The following is a 26,229-nucleotide window of genomic DNA, read 5'->3' on the forward strand; positions in this document are numbered from 1 at the left end:
GCATCCCTGCCTAATCACATGGCCAAACACTACTGGTCTCTAAGGAATTCCTGTTGCTAGAGATACAACTTGGGTGGGCGCAGGGATCGGTTGATGAGTGTGTGAGTGTGTGTGTGTGTGTGTGTGTGAGTGAGTGAGTGAGTGAGTGAGTGAGTGAGTGAGTGAGTGAGTGAGTGAGTGAGTGTGTGTGTGTGTGTGTGTGTGTGTGTGTGTACAGTGACTTTATTTACACACCTTCACCTTTTCCACTTTCTGTTGTGTTACAAAGTGGGATTAAAATGGATTTAATTGCCATTTTATGTCAACGATCTACACAAAATACTCTGTAATGTCAAAGTAGAAGAACAATTCAAACATTTAAAGAAATGATCTGAAAAATGTAAAAGACTAATATATATTGATTAGATAAGTGTTCAACCCCCCGCGTCAATACGTTAGAATCACCTTTGGCAGTGATTACAGCTGTGAGTCTTTCTGAGTAAGTCTATAGGAGCTTTGCACACCTGGATTGTACAATATTTGCACATTATTATTTTAAAAAGTCTTCAAGCTCTGTCAAGTTGATCATTGCTAGACAGCTATTTTTCAAGTCTTGCCACAGATTTTCAAGCCAATTCAAGTCAAAACTGTAACTAGACCACTCAGGAACATTCAATGTCGTCTTGGTAAACAACTCCAGTGTATATTTGGCCTTGCGTTTTAGGTTATTGTCCTGCTGAAAGGTGAATACTTTCTGAAGGCAATGTACATGTTTCAAGCAGACCTTTTCGTGTCTGATAAATAGCATATACATTGCCTTCAGAAAGTACATGAACAACTTGACTTTTTCAACATTTTGTTGTGATACGGCCTGAATTTAAACTGAATTGAATTTAGATTTTTTTTCTGGCCTACACACAACACCCCATAATGTCAAAATGGAATTATGTTTATAGACATTTTTACAAATGAATTAATAAAGAAAAGCTTGAGTTCAGAAGAAAGTCACATAATAAGTTGCATGGACATGGACAGTGTTGAACATGATTTTTTATGACTACCTCATCTCTGTGCCCCACACATACAATTATCTGTAAGGTCACTCAGTCGAGCAGTGAATTTCAAACACAGATTTACCCACAAAGACCAGGGAGATTTTCCAATTCCTCGCAAAGAAGGGCACCTATTGGTAGATGGATAAAAAAAACAGATATTGAATATCCCTTTGAGCATGGTGAAGTTATTAATTACACTTTGGATGGTGCATCAATACACCCAGTCACTACAAAGATACAGGCGTCCTTCCTAACTCATTTGCCGGAGAGGAAGAAACTGCTCAGCGATTTCACCATGAGGCCAATGGTGACTTTAAAACAGTTACAGAGTTTAATGGCTGTGACAAGGTGAAAACTGAGGACGGATCAACAGCATTGTAGTTACTCCACAAAACAAACCTAATTGACAGTGAAAAGAAGGAATAATAAAAAATATTCCAAAACAGGCATCCTGTTTGCAACAAGGCACTAAAGTAATACTGCAAAAAATGTGGCAAAGCAATTAACTTTTTGTCCTGAAAACAATGTGTTATATTTGGGGCAAATCCAATATAACATATTACTGAGTACCACTCTCTATATTTTAAAGCATAGTGCTGGCTGCATCATGTTATGGGTATGGTTGTAATTGTTAAGCACTGGGGAGTTTTGCAGGATAAAAAATAAATGTAATGGAGCTAAGCAAAGGAAAAATCCTAGAGGAAAACCTGGTTCAGTCTGTTTTCCACCAGACACTGGGAAATTAATTCACCTTTCAGCAGGACAATAACCTAAAACACAAAGCCAAATGTACACTAGAGACAGAAGACAGTAAAGACAGTGAGGGTACTAAGAAGACAGTACTAAGTACTAGGGTACTAAGAAGACAGTGAGGGTTCGTGAGTGGTCGAGTTATTATTTTATTTTTTTAATCAATGTTTAATTCATGCTGTAACACAGCAACATTTGAAATAAGTCAATGGATATGAATACTTTCTGAAGGCACTGTATATGAAACTTTGGTAAACTTGAAATGATAGTTAGTGAACTTGATACACAGAAAATGAATGCAAAATTAACACACTGTAACTGAAAATACAACTATTGAATTTGAATATTCAATTAAATTGAAATATAACTTTAAAACTGAATGTAAGTCATTCAATTCCATGTCAGATCATGAAATACAATTATTGAATTTGTGCATTACAAATTCAATATCTAAATGCAAATTTAAAAAATATTGAATTCCAATACAGTTTCTGTTGGCAATGAAATCGCTCCATAATTTCCTTACTACGGTCTGTCTGTCTCTGGAACAGCCTCCCTCTTTTTCCTGTCTGTCTCCACTCAGACATTCTGGCTGCTGTTAGGTTCCAACAGAGCATCCTGTCCTGGGGCCTTGGTGCAGACTGACTGGGAGGTCAACGTGGGATGGCCTCTCCCTGCCCCCAGGGCAGACAGACTGGGAGGTCACGGTGGGACAGTAGGAAGCCAGGTAGAGCCTTGGGGAGAATAACCATGTCTCAGGTATTGACTGGCTCGCTATATTATCACATAGAGAGAGACTGTGTGCCATATAGAGAGCTTGTGTGCCATAGAGAGATACTGGCAGCCATAGAGAGAGACTGTGTGCCATAGAGAGAGACCGTGTGCCATAGAGAGAGACCGTGTGCCATAGAGAGAGACCATGTGCCATAGAAAGAGACCGTGTGCCATAGAGAGAGACTGTGTGCCTTAGAGAGAGACTGTGTGGTATTGTATGTAGATGGGTGAGATAAAAAAAATCTATTTAATCAATTTTGAATTCAAGCTGTAACACAACAAAATGTGGAATAAGTCAAGGGGTGTGAATACTTTCTGAAAGCACTGTATTTGTCTGTCTTCATGTGCATTTGTGTGTTTGTTATTGTTTTATGTATGTAAACATGTGTCTATTTACCTGTGAATGTTTGTGTATATTTGTGTGTTTGTATCTGCATGTGTGTGTTGGGAGGGGATAAATTGAGTGCTTTAGCCCCAGACTGGAGGCAGTGTGTGTGTGTGTGTGTGTGTGTGTGTGTGTGTGTGTGTGTGTGTGTGTGTGTCTTTATCCTGCACTGTCCTACTTAACGCAGCTCTGCGCTCTGATTCCGCCCTGCACAGGAGAGGAGTGTCACTCACCTCCCTCCCTTCCCCCTCCATCTCTCCATCTGAGAGGGAGGGAGGGAAGGACAGAGAGCAAGAGAGAGCGCGAGAGAGTGAGAGAGAGAAGGAGATGGGGGAGGGAAAGAGGGAGGGAGGAAAGGAAGAGAGTGAGGAAGAGAGGAGGGGAAGAGGGAGCAAGGAGAACTGTACAACCCACGGATGCAAACACTCGTCATAAACACACAGGCATATGCTCCATTGCATAACGCACTGCATTGCATTAATTAATTGTCAGTAAGGCAAACTGATATCACCCATTCCATTTAATAACAAAGAACCTGTTCAACCTGCTATAAATCTAACAGAAGCTAACACTGAAAGTATACATGGACTTAATGTGTTGTTTAGTGAATTTATTGAACACTTGGCCATATTTAAAAGGAAATGTTGAGATCAAGCAGAATTATCAAGCAAAATCTATCAACATATCAAGAAAATTCTATTAATATTATGAACATTGGCTAGGAGATGACTGATCTTAAAGAATTTCTGAGCTCTTTGAAAATGGGACCAATTAGGTCTAGGCTAAACAACACATCGACATAGTCTGTTTGAAGCTGACCAATAGCGGACAGGCATCCTCCTTCCCCATGGAAACACACAATCCCCATCCCGGGGTGCATCTCCCTGCTGCCATGACAACGAGGAGGTTCTCTCTCTTCCTCTTTTAGACAGTGCATTCTCTCTCAAACACATTACAGCAGCAGAAGACTTCAGAGAGGTGCCTTGGGGTTATCTAGAGCAGGTTTACAGACCTGATCTCTCTCTCTCCCTCTCTCCCTCCTAGGTGGGACAACCACATATCATATATTTGGGGGGGGGGGCGATGGGGGACTGTGAGGTGGTGTGCTGTGGGATTATTTAAGATACTCTTTGAAGAGGATGGGTTTTGCGGCACAACCACACAGTGAGTTTGCAGTCTGAGCTAGCCTGCTTTGCATAAGACATTCGATTATTATAGTGACTGGGAAAGTGTGACTTTTAAGCTGCAGCACGGTTGCTGCGACGACAGCATGACATGGCCTACAACTCTAACGTTAACACGTTTACCCAGGTCACCTGAGAAAAGTATTTATCTGTACTCAACACTAGAGGTTGACACGGGAACAGGACTCCCGCGGGATCCGCAGGAATGGTAGTGTAGGCCTAATACAGTTTACTTAATAAGAATCAATAAAAACAATATACTGTCATTTCCCCCCTCCCCCTTCAGTTGGCTCATTCTCCCGCGCCTCAGTCCAGTTGTAGCCAGTCACTACTTTACCTCAGATGCCGTATAATAAGAGTTTGGTAGCAGCAGTTGTGATGTGTGTGGCATGAATGTATAAGAGTGTGTGTGTGTATATCTCTGTGTGTGTATGCATGAGTGAGTGCATGTGTGCTAATGTGTGGAGAATCAGAGCAGGTGGTCAGTCCAGTTTGTGTTCAGCCGTCTGATTTGCTTGTAGATAGAAACTGTCTCTGAGCATTTTGGTATCAGACATCATGCTCCGATACCCTCTGCCCAATGGCAAGGGAGAGAACAGCTTGTGGCTGGGATGTGTCAGGTCCTTGGTGATACTGCTCACCTTCCTCAGGCAGCGTTTCGACTAGATATCCTGGATGGGTCGGAGCACGGTCCCAGTGATGTACTGGGCCGTCTTCACCAGCTGGAGGGCCTTGCGGCCGTAGACGGAGCAATTCCCGTACTAGGCCGTGATGCAACCAGTTAGGATGCTCTCGATGGTGCAGCAGTAGTATTTGGAGAGGACACTCAGGCATACAACTGTGGTGTCGTCAGCAAACTTGTTGATGGAGTTGGTGTTGTGCAAATCCACGCAGTCATGGGTGAACAGGGAGTACAGCAGAGGACTGAGGACACACCCCTGGGGGGCCCATGTGTTAACAGTTAGTGTGGAGAAGGTGTTTTTTGATGTGTTACGGCCATGTGAATAGTGATGGAAATGGCATCTTTGTTAAGGGTTTCAGTGACTTCATTAGCTGTAGTTGCTACTTGTTTAATGCCAGTGCAGGTCATTGGTAAAAAAATAGAAAAGAGGGCCTAGAGAGCTGCCTTGCGGTACACCACACTTTACATGTTTGACATTAGAGAAGCTTCCATTAAACCCTCTGAGTTCTATTAGATAGATAGCTCTGAATCTACGATATGGCAGAGGTTGAAAAGCCATAGCACATACATTTTTTCGACAACAGGTTATGGTCAATAATATCAAAGGCTGCACTGAAATCTAATACTACAGCTCCCACAATCTTCTTATTATCAATTCCTTTCAACCAATCATCAGTCATTTGTGTCAGTGCAGTACATGTTGAGTGCCCTTCTCAATAAGCATGCTGAAAGTCTGTAAATTTGTTTACAGAGAAATAGCATTGTATTTGGTCAAACACCATTCCAACAGTTTGCTAAGAGCTGGCAGCACGCTTATAGGTCTGCTGTTAGAACCAATAAAGGCTCCTTTGCCACTCTTGGGTAGCGGAATTACTTTGGCTTCCCTCCAGGCCTGAGGACAAAGACTTTCCTCTAGGCTCAGATTAAAAATATGAGCGATAGGAGTGACGATAGAGTCAGCTACCACCCTCAGTAGCTTTCCCTCTAAGTTGTCAATCAATGCCAGGAGGTTTGTCATTATTGATCGATAACAATCATTCTTCCACCTCTCCCACACTAACTTTTACAAAATTCAAACTTGCACTGCTTTTCTTTCATTATTTGTTTTTTCATGCATTAATACAATTGCTCACTGTTCATTGTGGGCATATCCTGCCTAAATTTGCCCACTTTGCCAATGAAATAATCATTAAACTAATTGGCAACATCAAATGGTTTTGTGATGAATAAGCCATCTGATTCGATGAAAGATGGAGTTGAATTTGTCTTTCTGCCCATAATTTAATATAAGGTACTCCAAAGTTTTTTTCCATCATTCTTTATATCATCGATCTTGGATTCATAATAAAGTTTCTTCTTTTTGCTGAGTTTAGTCACATAATTTCTCAATTTGCAGTAAGTAAGCCAGTCAGACGTGCAGCCAGACTTATTACCCACTCCTTTTGCCCCATCTCTTTCAACCATACAGTTTTTCAATTCCACATCAATCCATGGAGCCTTAACAGCTCTAACAGTCAGTTTCTTAACAGGTGCATGTTTATCAATAATTGGAAGAAGCAATTTCATAAATTCATCAAGTCCAGTGTCTGGATGCTCCTCATTAATCACATCAGACCAACAAATATTTTTAACATCATCCACATTAGGGTCACAACAAAATATTTTTTATGATCTCTTATATACTATTTTAAGCCCAGCTGTTGGAACTTTGGCTTTCCTAGATATAGCCACTATACTGTGATCACTGAATCCAATGGGTACAGATATAGCTTAAGGACTAAGTTCTACAGCATTAGTAAAATTAGTTTAAAAAACAATCTACAATTAAGACTATCCTACCAACGGGGCATTAAAAACAGTAATATCTTAAGTTTCAGCGAGACATGGCTAGCCGACGACACGGATAATATAGAGCTGGCTGACTTCTCCGTGCATTGGCAGGGCAGAGCAGCTATGTCTGGTAAGATGAGGGGCGAGGGTATGTGTCTATTTGTCAATTACTGCTGGAGCGCAGTCAAATATTAAAGAAGACTTGAGATATTGCTCGAAAGGAGGTAGAATACCTCATGATAACCTGTAGACCACATTATCTACCAAGAGAGTTCTTATCTATATTATTCGTAGCCGTCTATTTACTACCACAAAGCTGCCCAGTGACGCAAGCCTACCAAACGAGCTAAATGCCTTTTATGCTCGCTTCGAGGCAAGCAACACTGAAGCATGCATGAGAACACCAGCTGATCCGGATGACTGTGTGATGATGCTCTCCACAGCCAATGTGAGCAAGACCTTTAAACAGGTCAACATTCACAAAGCCGCAGGGCCATACGGATTACCAGGACGTGTACTCAAAGCACGTGCTGACCAACTGGCAAGTGTGTTCACTTACATTTTCAACCTCTCCCTGACCAAGTCTGTATTTTCTGTATGTTTCAAACATACCCTGTGCCAAAGAAAAGGAGGGCCGAACAGTCCCCCATTAACATTGACGAGGCTGTAGTGGAGAAGGTCGAGAGTTTCAAGTTCCTTAGTGTCCACATCACTAACAAACTATCATGGTCCAAACGCACCAAGACAGTTGTGAAGAAGGCAGTCTCCTCAGGAGACTGAAAATATTTGTCATGGGTCCCCAGATCTACAGCTGCACCATAGAGAGCTGATGGTTGCATCACCGCCTGGTATGGCATCTGCTCGGCATCGTACAGTAAGGCACTAAAGAGGGTAGTGCGTACAGCCCAGTAAATCACTGGGGCCAAGCTTCCTGCCATCCAGGACGTCTATACCAGGCGGTGTCAGAGGAAGGCCCAAAAAGTTGTCAAAGACTAGTGGAGTGGTAACGCGCGTGCAAGCAGTTGCTCCGGACGCCACTTGGATACACTGCAGCATCCACCGAGAGGCTCTTGCTTCCAAGGGAATGTCTGACAGCTTGAAAGACATTTTGGACACTACAGTGAAAATGGTTAACTTTGTTGAAACAAGGCCTCTGAACTCTCATGTATTTTCTGCACTATGCAATGATACATGTGCAGTAACCATGTAACGCTTTTACAACATTTCCAACATTGCTGGTTATCAAGGGGCAAAGTATTGACACGTTTTTTAAAATTGAGAGACGAGCTTAAAGTTTTCTTTACTGACCATCATTTTCACTTGTCTGATCACTTGCATGATAATGAGTTTCTCACACGACTGGACTATCTAGGTGATGTTTTTTCTCGCCTGAGTGATCTGAATCTAGGATTACAGGGTCTCGCGCAACTATATTCAATGCGCGGGACACAATTGAGGTCATGATTAAGAAGTTGGAGCTCTTCTCTGTCTGCATTAGGGTTAGGGTTAACAAGGACAACACACAGGTCTTTCCATCATTGTATGATTTTTTGTGTGAAAATGAACTCAAGCTTACGGACAATGTCAAATGTGAAAGAGCGAAGCACCTGAGTGCATTGGGTGCGCAATTACGCAGGTACTTTCCCGAAACTGATGAAACAGACAACTGGATTCATTATCCCTTTCATGCCCTGCCTCCAGTCCACTTACAGATATCTGAAAAAGTGAGCCTCATCAAAATTGCAACAAGTTGTTCTGTGAAAATTTTATTTAATCAGAAGCCACTGCCAGATTTCTGGATTGGGCTGCGCTCAGAGTATCCTGCCTTGGCAAATCGCAGTGTTAAGACACTGATGCCCTTTGCAACCACGTATCTACAGTTGAAGTCAGAAGTTTACATACACCTAAGCCAAATACATTAAAATTAAATTTTTTCATAATTCCTCAAATTTAATCAGAGTAAAAATTCCCTGTCTTAGGATCACCACTTTATTTTAAGAATGTGAAATGTCAGAGTAATAGTAGGGAGGGATTTATTTCAGCTTTTATGTCTTTCATCACATTCCCAGTGGGTCAGAAGTTTACATACACTCAATTAGTATTTGGTAGCATTGCCTTTAAACTGTTTAACTTGGGTCAAATGTTTTGGGTAGCCTTCCACAAGCGTCCCACAATAAGATGGGTGAATTTTGGCCCATTCCTCCTGACAGAGCTGGTGTAACTGAGTCAGGTTTGTAGGCCTCCTTGCTCGCACATGCTTTTTCAGTTCTGCCCACAAATTTGCTATAGGATTGAGGTCAGGGCTTTGTGATGGCCACTCCAATACCTTGACTTTGTTGTCCTTAAGCCATTTTGCCACAACTTTGGAAGTATGCTTGGGGTCATTGTCCATTTGGAAGACCCATTTGCGACCAAGCTTTAACTTCCTGACTGATGTCTTGAGATGTTACTTCAATACATCCACATAATTTTCCTGCCTCATGATGCCATCTATTTTGTGAAGTGCACCAGTCCTTCCTGCAGCACAGCACCCCCACAACATGATGCTGCCACCCCCGTGTTTCACGGTTGGGATGGTGTTCTTCGGCTTGCAAGCCTCCCCTTTTTCCTCCAAACATATCGATTGTCATTATGGCAAAAAAGTTATATTTTTGTTTCATCAGACCAGAGGATATTACCCCAAAAAGTACGATCCTTGTGCAGTTGCAAGCCGTAGTCTGGCTTTTCATGGCAGTTTTGGAGCAGTGGCTTCTTCCTTGCTGAGCTGCCTGTCGGGTTATGTCGATATAGGACTCGTTTTACTGTGTTTGCTGCTGTTCTGGAACTGATTTTCACTTTTCGCACCAAAGTACGTTCATCTCAAAGAGACAGAACGCATCTCCTTCTTGAGCCGAATGACAGCTACGTGGTCCCATGATGTTTATACTTGCGTACTTAAGTTTGTACAGATGAACTTGGTACCTTCAGGCGTTTGGAAATTGCTCCCAAGGATGAACCAGACTTGTGGAGGTCTACAAATTCTTTTATGAGGTCTTGGCTGATTTCTTTTGATTTTCCCATGATGGCAAGCAAAGAGGCACTGAGTTTGAAGGTAGGCCTTGAAATACATCCACAGGTACAATTCCAATTGACTCAAATTATGTCAATTAGCCTATCAGAAGCTTCTAAAGTCATGACATCATTTTCTGGAATTTTCCAAGCTGTTTAAAGGCACAGTCAACTTTGTGTATGTAAACTTCTGACCCACTGGAATAGTGATATAGTGAATTAAAAGTGAAATAATCTATCTGTAAACAATTATGGGGAAAATTACTTTTGTCATGCACAAAGTAGATGTCCTAACTGACTTCCCCCTTCTTACAAAAGTGTATGTAAACTTCAGACTTCAACTGTATATGAGAGTGGATTCTTGGCTCTCAATAGCATGACAACTAAATACAGGCACAAACTGTGTGTGGTAAATGATTTAAGACTGAGAATCTCTCCAATACAACCCAACATTACAGAGTTATGTGTATCCGTTCAAGCACACCCTTCTCATTAACCCGTGGTGAGTTATTCACAATTTTCAATGAACAAATAAAAGTTTTATATGTAAGATGGCTAAATAAAGAGCAATATTATTGATTATTATAATATTATTATTTGTGCTCTGATCCTATAAGAGCTCTTTGTCACTTCCCACAAGCTGAGTTGTGACAAAAACTCACACTCATTCTTATGTTTAATAAAAGTATTGTATAGTGTGTGTGTGTGTGTGGCAGGCTTACAACGATGGCAAAAAAACAACATTTGAGAGTGCGCTGACACTGGTGCTAGAGGGGGTATGCAGCTGGAGGTTGAATGTTTGAAGGGGTACGGGACTGTAAAAGGTTTTGGAACCACTGCACGAAGGTATGTGTGATAAGGTGTACGGTATCGCCAACCTGGTGGATGGAGGCTCCCTGGGGGAAGAACAGCCATCTACGGTGGCTCCTCTAGGACAAATTTAACCTTGCCATGGTGAAAAACACACAGAGCTGGGAGACTTGGAACTGGCCACTGGGGAGGTAAAGCAAAGAGCGCCTTCTCTCTCTCTGAGCAGCACCTCAGTACTGTGTACCTAACAGTCTAGCAACTCAAACAATACTCTCTGGAAATAAACATCCTTATAATGTCCCGGTTAAATAGAAAGGATAATAAGCAACTTTTGCTCTTGAAAGATGGTGGTTAAAAGATACAAGGCCTCCTCCTCAGATAGACCAGTTGTTCCGACCGGGCACAACATTAAAACACAAGCCATGTCTTATGAATGTCCGATCGTCATGGCTTTGCTCTTAGTCTGGCCTCTGGAACAGGAACAAACTGCAGAGTGAAGAAGAACAACAACATCCTAAGGAGAACATGACTGGTCCCTTTCTGGGTGGCTGAAGATCTACAATATTTATACCCTGTCCCCATCCCCTTGCAGCACAGTGGGTGAAGACTGGAGAGAAAGGGCCTGGCTTGGCTGGCTGCGAATTCCAGGGCTGACTGAGGAAACCTCATTGTTCATTTTCCTCGACTGGGCCAGCCAGCAGAGGTAAAGAGAGAGAGAGCAGTGCTGCTGAGGTTGGGTGTTAGTAGTATGATTAGTTATGCGAAAATTAAGCCATTTTATTCCCATTCAAGCGCAATGAAAACATTGTGCTTTTTAACAAGGAGTAATATTTCAGGAGCTCTAAAAGACTGTTAAGGCTGGAACTTATTATGTGATCATCAGATAAAAATATAACAGCCATCAGATAATCAACTATGGCTGTTACCATAGTAGCACTGACTGAGTGTGAAACAACTAACCATAGAATCAACCACCACCAGTTCCTGTGGCCCCAGCCAGCCAGTAGCTCCCAGATTTCACATCACATCACAATGATGCCTGCCTGCCTCACCTGACTGCATTTCCTGTGGTCACCTGATTTCCTGGGGTTTCTGGCAACAACATATGAGACATTAATCTACTACAAAAACAAAAACACACAATACCTTGCCTGGGATGACTGCACTGTGACAACACCGTGAGTCCATGCAGTATGAAACAGAACAGAGCTCCCGTCTCCCCTAGCTTGTTAGTTAGGGGCTTTTATCATTCATTCCTCATTTGCCTTTCAATCCCTGCTCCGGGCTGCTAACCACACCACACTGACTGCCGTTTAAGTATTTAATCTGCAGAAGCTTCACCTCAGAAATATATAGGCTATATTCACATTGAAATGAAAGGGGACAGGAGGTCCACATAAACAGAGCTCTAAGCCTCCATTGAAATATCAATATACACAAACATCTGGGCGAAATAGGGAGCTAGATGAAGTCGTGGGAGCCATGCAAAGGCAGTGACAGACTGAGTGTCACCACCTCGGTTGTTTTCTCCTCAGCAGCTGTGTACCTCCTCTTATGTAAGAGGCCAGACACTGACAGAGACAAATCCTGCCCACCAAATAGAGGGTAGAGGGGGTGGCTCGGCCATTGCGCGGCTCGACAACACATTTCCAGGGAGTACAGCCGACGGGGTATAGAGAACAGGCTTGACACTGTCTGTAGCCTGCTCTCCAGTTAAACATCTTCACAACTTGATTTAACCAACGCAGGCAGCACACTTCTCTGTGGGAGATGACAGTGGGTATTGGGCTCAGGACAAAATCTACCCGGTAAGGGAGCAAGAGGGGCACTTATATCTGATTGATTAATAGACCACTAATAGAGCACGCAAGTGTAAATGAGGCACATAGCAGATGTTTTTGAACTATTGATAAATTAAGTTTTCAATCCATCTTTATTATATCCTTGAGTGAGTTACTACAACACCAGTGGGAGTGTTGACACTGGAGAGAGGGAAGGAAGAAGGGGGAACTGGCGATGGGTAGAAGGCAGAACTGGGGAGAGGGGAAGAGAAGAAGGGGGAACTGGGGAGAGAGGAAGGGAAGAAGGGGGAACTGGCGATGGGTAGAAGGCAGAAGTGGGGAGAGAGGAAGAGAAGAAGGGGGAACTGGGGAGAGAGGAAGGGAAGAAGGGGGAACTGGCGATGGGTAGAAGGCAGAACTGGGGAGAGGGGAAGAGAAGAAGGGGGAACTGGGGAGAGAGGAAGGGAAGAAGGGGGAACTGGCAATGGGTAGAAGGCAGAACTGGGGAGAGGGGAAGAGAAGAAGGGGGAACTGGGGAGAGAGGAAGGGAAGAAGGGGGAACTGGCGATGGGTAGAAGGCAGAAGTGGGGAGAGAGGAAGAGAAGAAGGGGGAACTGGGGAGAGAGGAAGGGAAGAAGGGGGAACTGGCGATGGGTAGAAGGCAGAAGTGGGGAGAGAGGAATAGAAGAAGGGGGAACTGGGGAGAGAGGAAGGGAAGAAGGGGGAACTGGGGATGGATAGAAGGCAGAAGTGGGGAGAGGGGAAGAGAAGAAGGGGGAACTGGGGAGAGAGGAAGGGAAGAAGGGGGAACTGGGGATGGATAGAAGGCAGAAGTGGGGAGAGGGGTAGAGGAGAAGGGGGAACTGGGGAGAGAGGAAGGGAAGAAGGGGGAACTGGGGATGGGTAGAAGGCAGAACTGGGGAGTGGTAAGGGAAGAAGGGGGAACTGGGGAGTGGGAAGGGAAGAAGGGGGAACTGGGGAGTGGGAAGGGAAGAAGGGGGAACTGGGGAGTGGGAAGGGAAGAAGGGGGAACTACGGAGTGGTAAGGGAAGAAGGGGGAACTGGGGAGTGGGAAGGGAAGAAGGGGGAACTGGGGAGTGGGAAGGGAAGAAGGGGGAACTACGGAGTGGTAAGGGAAGAAGGGGGAACTGGGGAGTGGGAAGGGAAGAAGGGGGAACTGGGGAGTGGGAAGGGAAGAAGGGGGAACTGGGGAGTGGGAAGGGAAGAAGGGGGAACTGGGGAGTGGGAAGGGAAGAAGGGGGAACTACGGAGTGGGAAGGGAAGAAGGGGGAACTGGGGAGTGGGAAGGGAAGAAGGGGGAACTGGGGAGTGGGAAGGGAAGAAGGGGGAACTGGGGAGTGGGAAGGGAAGAAGGGGGGAACTGGGGAGTTAGGAGGAGTGAGTAGGTAGGAGCATCTTACCTCTTATTAATGGGCTTCTCATCTTTCTCGTAGGGCTTGACGAACCATTTGCCGATGCGTACGAAGCTACGGTTCATGAGACACCGCTCCAGCAGGTTATGGATTGCTTTGAACAGGAGCGTCCTGCACTCATAGGACAGACCACTCTCCCACACACCGTCTTCCTCAGCTATAGAGACAGACAGAAAGAGAGAGCGATAGGATTAGAGACAGGACGGAGTGATTTTCTAAAAACAAATGTTTAATGTGTCTCGTCTTCATGCACTTTAGTGGTTCCGTTGGCATGAGATGAAACAATAAAAGTCAAGCCTTCAGTTTGAAAAGATGAACTGCTGCAGAGGCAGCAAGCAACTGGTAAAAAGGTTCAGTAGAGACACCTGCAGTGACCCTTAACTCCTGAAACAGCAGCAACTGCTAATCAGCTGCATCAAACATCATTTCTATGGCAATACGACACACACACTGCTCAAATCATAGGCAAATGTACCTTTTTTAGCCTAATAATGATGTTGGCAGAGGAATGGAAAGTTCTGACTGTTTTGGGTGCTTGGTAATTGGCAACTCTTCAGTAGCTAGCTAGAAATATGTTTAAATGTACAATCAGGGCTCTCCCCTGGTGGTGCTGATGTAGGCCTAAGGCTGGGTAGTGGGGAGGTCCGGGGGAGGTCAGTACTTACCTTTTTTTTCTGCTGTACCTGCCAGTTCCTTAAACCTAGAGTCTTAAATTATATCAAACAACATAGCCAACACAGAAGTATTGTGTTTGATCCCAAATGATTGAGGTGGTCTCATTAGTTAGGTTTCCATCTAATTGGCGACAGATTTTAACGCAAATATTCTAGAATCTGCATAAAGAAAATATGCGCATTTTACCAACATTGGTGTTTCCACCAAATGGACTTGTTGCGGATTTAAAAAATCATCGTTTGATGATGTAGTGCACACAAAATGTACTTTTTTTCTTAAGCTTGCATGTACTGAATAAAAATCTAAAGTTCAATGTGTTTCCATCGCATTTTCAACTCAAACAATCATTTAGTCACAAAAGCATGCCAGTAGACCCACAAATTCCAGTTATTGCACTAACACTAGTTAGCGTTGGCTCGCGAAACTACATCTAACTGTATACTGGACACAGACATATAAAAATGGTATCCAAAAGTTTGGCCTGCCACACACACACTAAGCCTGCCACACACACACTATATGACACAATTATTAAACATACGAATGAGTGACAAAGAGCTCTTATAGGACCAGGGCACAAATAATAATAATATAATAATAATCAATTATTTTGCTCTTTATTTAGCCATTTTACATATAAAACATCATTTATTCATCAAAAATTATGAATAACTCACCACAGATTAATGAGAAGGGTAACTTAATAATAACTCTGCAATGTTGAGTCTCAGATAAAAAAATATATATATATTCCACACAGTCTGTGCTTGTATTTAGTTTTCATGCCTTTTCCCCCAGCATTGTCTCAGCCATATATGCGGCAGCAGGAAGAATTAAGTCCTCCATAATAGTATGGGGCTAGCCTGTCCTAGCCACTCGGTAGCTCACCATATAAGATGTTTCTAGCCCCTTCTTATTAATGATATCTGTTGCTTTTATACATGTCTTACTACTCGAAAGTCGTCTTTATTCTCGCTAAAAAAACTCCTGTGGATTATTTTTCAAATTGTCATGTTTTGTTACTAAATGTCTGAGCAAGAGTGTAGGTTTCCTCCAAGAGAGTAACGGTTAATGTGATTGGATGTTAATTATTTGACTAGGCTACCTGTATCTGACATTGTGTTGTTATTTCGCTGAACACTAGGTGGTTTAATTTGATATTTGGCAGTGAAATTACCTCACCCAAATGCACAGGCCCATTGGAAAACATAAATGTACTGTTTGAAAATGTTTTTGTTTTTTAAATGTGTAACATTTTTATTTGGCGCACCCACCGATGCCATTGTGTACCACAGTTTGGGAATACCTGGTCTACATGATGAGATTATTGTGGATAAGTGCGAGAATATTTTATTTGTCAAATGGCAGTCAAGCACCGATCATCATTTCACCAGGAGCATCAAGATCACCTTGCACTTTCACCACCCTGTGAAGTTCCTCATAACTTATTCCATCTGTTGCCTAATAAAAAGCATGGTTTCCTGAGTCATAGTGGGAGGACGACACACCATTTCGTCGTGTGATTTCAAGTTTACTTTGATATGATGGTGATTATATAAATATGTGCGGCATAAAGGCGTTTCCACCCACATTTCTTGCATAATTCATTTACAGACACAAAAAAATCCTACCATATCGAACAAACAAATTATCTGTTGACATTTGTAAAATTGTAGCAAAACTTGTTTGCATCATAGCTGATTTTTTAAAAATAAGGTATGGCTTTTCACGCATAAAAACTGTGGATGGTAACGTGGTTAATGTCACTTTAAAATGTTTCTAGGTTAAATTTAGGAGTAATGATTATTCTAATTAATAGGTGTCTTTATTTATTTATTTTAATTTTTTACCTTTATTTAACTAGGCAAGTCAGTTAAGAACAAATTCTTATTTTCAATGACGGCCTAGGAACAGTGGGTTAACTGCCTGTTCAGGGGCAGAACGACAGATTTGTACCTAACCACTAGGTATCCTAGTGGTTAGAGCGTTGGGCCAGTAACCGAAAAGTTGCTAGATCGAACCCCTGAACTGACAAGGTAAAAATCTGTTGTTCTGCCCCTGAACAAGGCAGTTAACTTCATCGATATAGGGGGCGCTCTTTTAATTTTTGGATAAAAAAAACGTTCCCGTTTTAAACAAGATATTTTGTCACGAAAAGATGCTCGACTACGCATATAATTGACAGCTTTGGAAAGAAAACACTCTGACATTTCCAAAACTGCAAAGATATTATCTGTGAGTGCCACAGAACTGATGCTACAGGCGAAACCAAGATGAAATTTCAAACAGGAAATGCCCCAGATTTTGAAGGCGCTGTGTTCCAATGTCTCCTTATATGGCTGTGAATGCGCCAGGAATGAGCTTACACTTTCTGTCGTTTCCCCAAGGTGTCTGCAGCATTGTGACGTATTTGTAGGCATATCATTGGAAGATTGACCATAAGAGACTACATTTACCAGGTGCTCGCTTGGTGTCCTCCGTCGAAATTATTGCGTAATCTCCAGCTGCGTGTATTTTTCCATTTGGTTCAGAGGAGAAACCAAACTGCCACGAATGATTTATCATCGAATAGATATGTGAAAAACACCTTGAGGATTGATTCTAAACAACGTTTGCCATGATCTGTCGATATTATGGAGTTAATTTGGAAAAAAGTTTGGCGTTGTAAATGACTGAATTTTCGTTTTTTTTTTCTTAGCCAAACGTGATTAACAAAACGGAGCGATTTCTCCTACACAAATAATCTTTTTGGAAAAACTGAACATTTGCTATCTAACTGAGAGTCTCCTCATTGAAAACATCCAAAGTTCTTCAAAGGTAAATGATTTTATTTGAATGCTTTTCTTGTTTTTGTGAAAATGTTGCCTGCTGAATGCTAGGTTTAATGCTATGCTAGCTATCAATACTCTTACACAAATGCTTGTGTAGCTATGGTTGAAAAGCATATTTTGAAAATCTGAGATGACAGTGTTGTTAACAAAAGGCTAAGCTTGTGAGTGAATATATTTCTTTCATTTCATTTGCAATTTTCATGAATAGTTAAAGTTGCGTTATGGTAATGAGCTGGAGGCTATGATTACGCTCCCGGATACGGGATTGCTCGACGCAAGAAGTTAACCCACTGTTCCTAGGTCGTCATTGTAACTAAGAATTTGCTCTTAACTGACTTGCCTAGTTAAATTAAGGTTGAATAAAAAAATTATATAATTCTAAATTGTAGCATACAGACATAAACGATTCTGCAGGAGGCAGATGACAATCACAAACTATAGCCTACTACTTCAAAGGGAAGCATTTTGTACCTGGCATCTAAAAATAGAGATTTGAAACTCTTCATTTCCTGATATGCAAAATAGCCAGTCAGTTTAGTGACATCTGAAAATCATATGTTGACCGTAAGCAAGCAAGAGGGTAAGACAAACTATAACAGGAAAAGTATTTCCTACATCCAAAAACCCAAAGCAAGCCATTTTCTTTGCAGCTGACAGAAAACAGACAACCTAGCTACAATTCACCACATGTTTCCAATCATGGCTCAAGTGTGTCTGTGCCCAGTTAGAGGAGTCAAGTGAAAGTGCTGTAGCAGCCTGGCTGATGGTAGATAGAGATAGCAGCTCCAGATGCGCTGTTTTAGCCTGGTCCCTGATCTGTTTGTGCAGTCTTGTCAAACTCCTTTGGTCATTGTCACTTGTTGCCTTAGAGAACAAGGGTTCCTGCCTGATGGTACAGAGAATACCACACAAGACAGCAAATGTTTTCAATCCTGGTCCCGGATCTGTTTGTGGCGTCTTGACAATGACCATAGGATTTGGCAAGACAGCACAAATAGATCAGGGAGCGGGCTAGCAGTGTCTTTACTACCTGACTGTAATAGTTGTGGGGTTTGTTTCTGGATCCTCCTCGGCTGTGGCCTGGATGCTCTGCTAATCTCATTAACAGCCACTGTAAGACATCTTAGAGCACTTAAGCTCGTTTCAAACATGTCTCCAGCAAACATCTTTCTCCCAGTGTGCAGCGCTGATCAGCACAGAAAAAATAAACACCAGACATGACCACGAGACATTATCCCACATATCTTATTTGACAAGACGTTGTTCCTTAATGTGGTGAGACTCACACGGAACCCAAACCGGCTGCGCGTGTGCGCCATCGTTCATAAATGTATTTTGTCCCCCAACACCAAACGCGATCACGACACGCACGTTAAAATATCAAAACAAACTCTGAACCAATTATATTAATTTGGGGACAGGTCGAAAAGCATTAAACATTTATGGCAATTTAGCTAGTTAGCTTCCACTTGCTAGCTAATTTGTCCTATTTAGCTAGCATGCTGTTGCTAGTTAATTTATCCTGGGTTATAAACATTAGGTTGTTATTTTACCTGAAATGCACAAGGTCATCTACTCTGACAATTAATCCACACATAAAACGGTAAACCGAATAGTTTCTAGTCATCTCCCCTTCCAGGCTTTTTCATCTTTGAACTTATATTGTGATTGGCATCTAAACTTTCATACTATTACCACGACAACTGGCAACACAGTTCATCTTTCAATCACCCACGTGGGTATAACCAATGAGGTGATGGCACGTGGGTACCAGCTTCTATAAACCAATGAGGAGATAGGAGAGGCAGGACTTGCAGCGCATTCAGCTTCAGAAATAGAAAGGACTTCTATTTTAGCCCTTGGCAACGCAGACACTCATTGATGCATGCGAGCAGTCTGGGTTCAATAATTGAATAACATAGATTTCTATATTTATTTTGCAACGCTCGCACACGCGATGTGAGTGGTGTGGTCAGGGTATCAGCACTGAGGAGCTAGCTACCAAACTATGCAACTATAAACTTCAGGTCAATTAAAATGTATTAGGCCTACATTCTTAAATGGAGACAGATTAGTTTAGTTAGGTGAGAAGAAAGTCTACACAGACATAAACATACATCAATGATTATAGTGTCTCTCTGCCTTTGAAAGAGGAATTTAAACTGTGATTCCTTTGTCCCCCATATCAATAGTAAGTGAAGCTCTATGGCAGAGCAGCAAGTGCTGAACAGCTTGTAAGGGAATCTGGGCTATATATTTTTTCAGGACTGTAGCCTTTTCCTGTAGCCCTAATGGGTGGAATGTTATTAATATTTTTCATAATTTCATAACTACTAAACATTATTTCAAAAGGCTGAAAATCCAGTGTTTTTATGTCAAACGGTTTTGTTATATCTCAGTCTTCTGTGAAGTATAATATTGGGACGCAAACTCAAAATTGAATACATTTCGACCCTAGATCTGACATGGTACAGGTGAGTTTTAAGCCCTTAACCACGTGTGTGAGGTGTTACATTTGTTATAAAGTAGATTTGTTTAAGTCTACCAAGAAAAACTGTGTGACCCTGATTTAGTCCACTGCAGAAAAAGGTAGAGGGCCAGCTATATTTCACTGGTGCACTTGTAAACAACCGCCAGAGAAACTTAAAAAGGGCTGAAGCACAAAGCTGTCCATCCGCTCTGGAGAGAGAGCTTGACCTTGTTTTTCATATCTCTAGTCTACCCTTCTACCGTCTACTATAAAACATCACACATTCCTCAATTACTTTTTACCCCTCTTTCAGAAGCTTTTCCTTAGCCCCTCTGGTCACTGTGAGCAATATTCCAAACCTATCTCGGATTCTGCCAAAAGAAGACAATCCTGAAAAGTGTGTTGAGAGGAGTGGGTTTCCAGCAAAAAGTGTGTGTTTAGAGATTACAAATGTATGGTTCTGTCATATAGCCTAGCCTTTTTTTAATGTAGATGTTCCAAACGTGCACATCAGTGGCTTGTACAAACACCTACCTGGGGGTGACAGTATTCCCTCCCACTGACACGTCATTTCCGGTCACAACTTGCAGGCTTGTTTTCGAGTTGCTGTGCGTTTTGTTGCCAACCTGTTTTGCTACCTGACAACTTTACGGTTTTCACTTTTTAATTACCGTTCATATATTTATTTATTTTTCCTCAACTTTTTCAACTTTTTCACTCCGGACGCTTTATCTGGACACGATTCGTCAGGACCTCCAACAGCCGAAGCTAAGTAGTAACATTAACATGATGCCTTCTAATTGCAGCCGCTGTACTCGCCTTACGGCGAGGATAGCTGTGCTGCAAGCCCAGCTTCAGACGCAATCGTTAGGCAAGGGTAATTTCAGTGTAGGAAAGGATGAAACAGCGTCTGTGCCACCAGTAAGTACAGATAGTAGTATAAATCCCCTGACACAGTCCCCGCAGCCGGACAACTTTCTCACGGTTTCTGGAAGGAAATGCTGTAGGAACGCTCAACCGGTGTCGCTCATTCAGCCGACAGAAACTTTCAACCGGTTTTCCCCATTAAGCAGCGGGTCGGAGTCAGAGGCCGATTCTTCTCTGGTCTCTACTCCTCCCGTTACGGGGTCTGAGACGCCGAAGCTTCCCACCATTAGCTCTGACAAATTGAAAACTCTAGTCATTGGCGACTCCATTACCCGCAGCATTAGACTTAAAGCGAATCATCCAGCGATCATACACTGTTTACCCGGGGCAGGGCTACCGACGTTAAGGCTAATCTGAAGATGGTGCTGGCTAAAGCTAAAACTGGCGAGTGTAGAGAGTATAGAGATATTGTTATCCACGTCGGCACCAACGATGTTAGGATGAAACAGTCAGAGATCACCAAGCGCAACATAGCTTCTGCGTGCATATCAGCTAGAAAGATGTGTCGGCATCGAGTAATTGTCTCTGGCCCCCTCCCAGTTAGGGGGAGTGATGAGCTCTACAGCAGAGTCTCACAACTCAATCGCTGGTTGAAAACTGTTTTCTGCCCCTCCCAAAAGATAGAATTTGTAGATAATTGGCCCTCTTTCTGGGACTCACCCACAAACAGGACCAAGCCTGACCTGCTGAGGAGTGACGGACTCCATCCTAGCTGGAGGGGTGCTCTCATCTTATCTACCAACATAGACAGGGCTCTAACTCCTCTAGCTCCACAATGAAATAGGGTGCAGGCCAGGCAGCAGGCTGTTAGCCAGCCTGCCAGCATAGTGGAGTCTGCCACTAGCACAGTCAGTGTAGTCAGCTCAGCTATCACCATTGAGACCGTGTCTGTGCCTCGACCTAGGTTGGGCAAAACTAAACATGGCGGTGTTCGCCTTAGCAATCTCACTAGGATAAAGACCACCTCCATTCCTGTCATTACTGAAAGAGATCATGATACCTCACATCTCAAAATAGGGCTACTTAATGTTAGATCCCTTACTTCAAAGGCAATTATAGTCAATGAACTAATCACTGATCATAATCTTGATGTGATTGGCCTGACTGAAACATGGCTTAAGCCTGATGAATTTACTGTTTTAAATGAGGCCTCACCTCCTGGCTACACTAGTGACCATATCCCCGTGCATCCCGCAAAGGCGGAGGGGTTGCTAACATTTACGATAGCAAATTTCAATTTACAAAAAAAAAAAAAATGACGTTTTCGTCTTTTGAGCTTCTAGTCATGAAATCTATGCAGCCTACTCAATCACTTTTTATAGCTACTGTTTACAGGCCTCCTGGGCCATATACAGCGTTTCTCACTGAGTTCCCTGAATTCCTATCGGACCTTGTAGTCATAGCAGATAATATTCTAATCTTTGGTGACTTTAATATTCACATGGAAAAGTCCACAGACCCACTCCAAAAGGCTTTCGGAGCCATCATCGACTCAGTGGGTTTTGTCCAACATGTCTCTGGACCCACTCACTGTCACAGTCATACGCTGGACCTAGTTTTGTCCCATGGAATAAATGTGGTGGATCTTAATGTTTTTCCTCATAATCCTGGACTATCGGACCACCATTTTATTACGTTTGCAATTGCAACAAATAATCTGCTCAGACCCCAACCAAGGAACATCAAAAGTCGTGCTATAAATTCACAGACAACACAAAGATTCCTTGATGCCCTTCCAGACTCCCTCTGCCTACCCAAGGACGCCAGAGGACAAAAATCAGTTAACCACCTAACTGAGGATCTCAATTTAACCTTGCGCAATACCCTAGATGCAGTTGCACCCCTAAAAACTAAAAAAATTCTCATAAGAAACTAGCTCCCTGGTACACAGAAAATACCCGAGCTCTGAAGCAAGCTTCCAGAAAATTGGAACGGAAATGGCGCCACACCAAACTGGAAGTCTTCCGACTAGCTTGGAAAGACAGTACCGTGCAGTACCGAAGAGCCCTTACTGCTGCTCGATCATCCTATTTTTCTAACTTAATTGAGGAAAATAAGAACAATCCGAAATTCCTTTTTGATACTGTCGCAAAGCTAACTAAAAAGCAGCATTCCCCAAGAGAGGATGACTTTCACTTTAGCAGTGATAAATTCATGAACTTCTTTGAGGAAAAGATTATGATTATTAGAAAGCAAATTACGGACTCTTCTTTAAACCTGCGTATTCCTCAAAACCTCAGTTGTCCTGAGTCTGCACAACTCTGCCAGGACCTAGGATCAAGAGAGACGCTCAAGTGTTTTAGTACTATATCTCTTGACACAATGATGAAAATAATCATGGCCTCTAAACCTTCAAGCTGCATACTGGACCCTATTCCAACTAAACTACTGAAAGAGCTGCTTCCTGTGCTTGGCCCTCCTATGTTGAACATAATAAATGGCTCTCTATCCACTGGATGTGTACCAAACTCACTAAAAGTGGCAGTAATAAAGCCTCTCTTGAAAAAGCCAAACCTTGACCCAGAAAATATAAAAAACTATCCTATATCGAATCTTCCATTCCTCTCAAAAATTTTAGAGAAGGCTGTTGCTCAGCAACTCACTGCCTTCCTGAAGACAAACAATGTATACGAAATGCTTCAGTCTGGTTTTAGACCCCATCATAGCACTGAGACGGCACTTGTGAAGGTGGTAAATGACATTTTAATGGCATCGGACCGAGGCTCTGCATCTGTCCTCGTGCTCCTAGACCTTAGTGCCGCTTTTGATACCATCGATCACCACATTCTTTTGGAGAGATTGGAAACCCAAATTGGTCTACACGGACAAGTTCTGGCCTGGTTTAGATCTTATCTGTCGGAAAGATATCAGTTTGTCTCTGTGAATGGTTTGTCCTCTGACAAATCAACTGTAAATTTCGGTGTTCCTCAGGTTCCGTTTTAGGACCACTATTGTTCTCACTATATATTTTACCTCTTGGGGATGTTATTCGAAAACATAATGTAAACTTTCACTGCTATGCGGATGACACACAGCTGTACATTTCAATGAAACATGGTGAAGCCCCAAAATTGCCCTCGCTAGAAGCATGTGTTTCAGACATAAGGAAGTGGATGGCTGCAAACTTTCTACTATTAAACTCGGACAAAACAGAGATGCTTGTTCTAGGTCCCAAGAAACAAAGAGATATTCTGTTGAATCTGACAATTAATCTTAATGGTTGTACAGTCGTCTCAAATAAAACTGTGAAGGACCTCGGCGTTACTCTGGACCCTGATCTCTCTTTTGAAGAACATATCAAGACCATTTCAAGGACATCTTTTTTCCATCTACGTAACATTGCAAAAATCAGAAACTTTCTGTCCAAAAATGATGCAGAAAAATTAATCCATGCTTTTGTCACTTCTAGGTTAAACTACTGCAATGCTCTATTTTCCGGCTACCCGGATAAAGCACTAAATAAACTTCAGTTAGTGCTAAATACGGCTGCTAGAATCCTGACTAGAACCAAAAAATTTGATCATATTACTCCAGTGCTAGCCTCTCTACACTGGCTTCCTGTCAAAGCAAGGGCTGATTTCAAAGTTTTACTGCTAACCTACAAAGCATTACATGGGCTTGCTCCTACCTATCTCTCTGATTTGGTCCTGCCGTACATACCTACACGTACGCTACGGTCACAAGACGCAGGCCTCCTAATTGTCCCTAGAATTTCTAAGCAAACAGCTGGAGGCAGGGCTTTCTCCTATAGAGCTCCATTTTTATGGAACGGTCTGCCTACCCATGTCAGAGACGCAAACTCGGTCTCAACCTTTAAGTCTTTACTGAAGACTCATCTCTTCAGTGGGTCATATGATTGAGTGTAGTCTGGCCCAGGAGTGTGAAGGTGAACGGAAAGGCTCTGGAGCAACGAACCGCCCTTGCTGTCTCTGCCTGGCCGGTTCCCCTCTTTCCACTGGGATTCTCTGCCTCTAACCCTATTACAGGGGCTGGGTCACTGGCTTACTGGGGCTCTCTCATGCCGTCCCTGGAGGGGGTGCGTCACCTGAGTGGGTTGATTCACTGTTGTGGTCATCCTGTCTGGGTTGGCGCCCCCCTTGGGTTGTGCCGTGGCGGAGATCTTTGTGGGCTATACTCAGCCTTGTCTCAGGATGGTAAGTTGGTGGTTGAAGATATCCCTCTAGTGGTGTGGGGGCTGTGCTTTGGCAAAGTGGGTGGGGTTATATCCTTCCTGTTTGGCCCTGTCCGGGGGTGACCTCGGATGGGGCCACAGTGTCTCCTGACCCCTCCTGTCTCAGCCTCCAGTATTTATGCTGCAGTAGTTTATGTGTCGGGGGCTGGGGTCAGTTTGTTATATCTGGAGTACTTCTCCTGTCCTATTCGGTGTCCTGTGTGAATCTAAGTGTGCGTTCTCTAATTCTCTCCTTCTCTCTTTCTTTCTCTCTCTCGGAGGACCTGAGCCCTAGGACCTGAGCTCCAGGACTACCTGACATGATGACTCCTTGCTGTCCCCAGTCCACCTGGCCATGCTGCTGTTCCAGTTTCAACTGACCTGAGCCCTAGGACCATGCCCCAGGACTACCTGACATGATGACTCCTTGCTGTCCCCAGTCCACCTGGCCATGCTGCTGCTCCAGTTTCAACTTCCACCTGACTGTGCTGCTGCTCCAGTTTCAACTGTTCTGCCTTATTATTATTGGACCATGCTGGTCATTTATGAACATTTGAACATCTTGGCCATGTTCTGTTATAATCTCCACCCGGCACAGCCAGAAGAGGACTGGCCACCCCACATATGCTCTCTCTAATTCTCTCTTTCTTTCTCTCTCTCGGAGGACCTGAGCCCTAGGACCATGCCCCAGGACTACCTGACATGATGACTCCTTGCTGTCCCCAGTCCACCTGACCGTGCTGCTGCTCCAGTTTCAACTGTTCTGCCTTATTATTATTCAACCATACTGGTCATTTATGAACATTTGAACATCTTGGCCATGTTCTGTTATAATCTCCACCCGGCACAGCCAGAAGAGGACTGGCCACCCCACATAGCCTGGTTCCTCTCTAGGTTTCTTCCTAGGTTTTGGCCTTTCTAGGGAGTTTTTCCTAGCCACCGTGCTTCTACACCTGCATTGCTTGCTGTTTGGGGTTTTAGGCTGGGTTTCTGTACAGCACTTTGAGATATCAGCTGATGTACGAAGGGCTATATAAATAAATTTGATTTGATTTGATTTGATTTGTATGCATGGAGGCCTGGAGATGCTAAATGTGTTAATGTTAATTAACGGTAAATTACTGTGAGACCGGCAGTCATTTACATGGCAATAGCCAGCTGACAAAATGTCATGACCATCATGGCCCTAGACGTGATTCCCTGTTCTACATTATATATTTCTATCTGAACTAGAGGTTGACTGATTAATCGGCATGGGCGATTAATTAGGGTTGATTTCATGGTTTCATAACAATCGGTAATCGGCCCTTTTGGACACCGATTATGGCCGATTACATTGCAATCCACGAGGAAACTGCGTGGCAGGCTGACCACCGGTTACACAAGCACAGCGTCAAAAGGACCTTGTGGCTGCAAGTTGCTAGCTAGCATTAAACTTATGTTA

General features: G+C 43.1%; 1 protein-coding gene across 2 annotated transcripts in view; it reads right to left on the minus strand.

The window, feature by feature from the left end:
- LOC112228588 (mediator of RNA polymerase II transcription subunit 13-like) overlaps window positions 1-26,229 on the minus strand; it is a 148,927-nt gene that overhangs the window by 108,646 nt on the left and 14,052 nt on the right. For both annotated transcript variants that reach the window (XM_042309659.1, XM_042309658.1), the window contains exon 3: window positions 13,700-13,868. In XM_042309659.1, coding sequence (XP_042165593.1) covers window positions 13,700-13,868 — 169 coding nt within the window. The remainder of the gene's footprint in view (window positions 1-13,699; window positions 13,869-26,229) is intronic.

The sequence above is a fragment of the Oncorhynchus tshawytscha genome, linkage group LG30 (genome assembly GCF_018296145.1).
Source record: "Oncorhynchus tshawytscha isolate Ot180627B linkage group LG30, Otsh_v2.0, whole genome shotgun sequence".
Taxonomy (NCBI): Eukaryota; Metazoa; Chordata; class Actinopteri; order Salmoniformes; family Salmonidae; genus Oncorhynchus; species Oncorhynchus tshawytscha.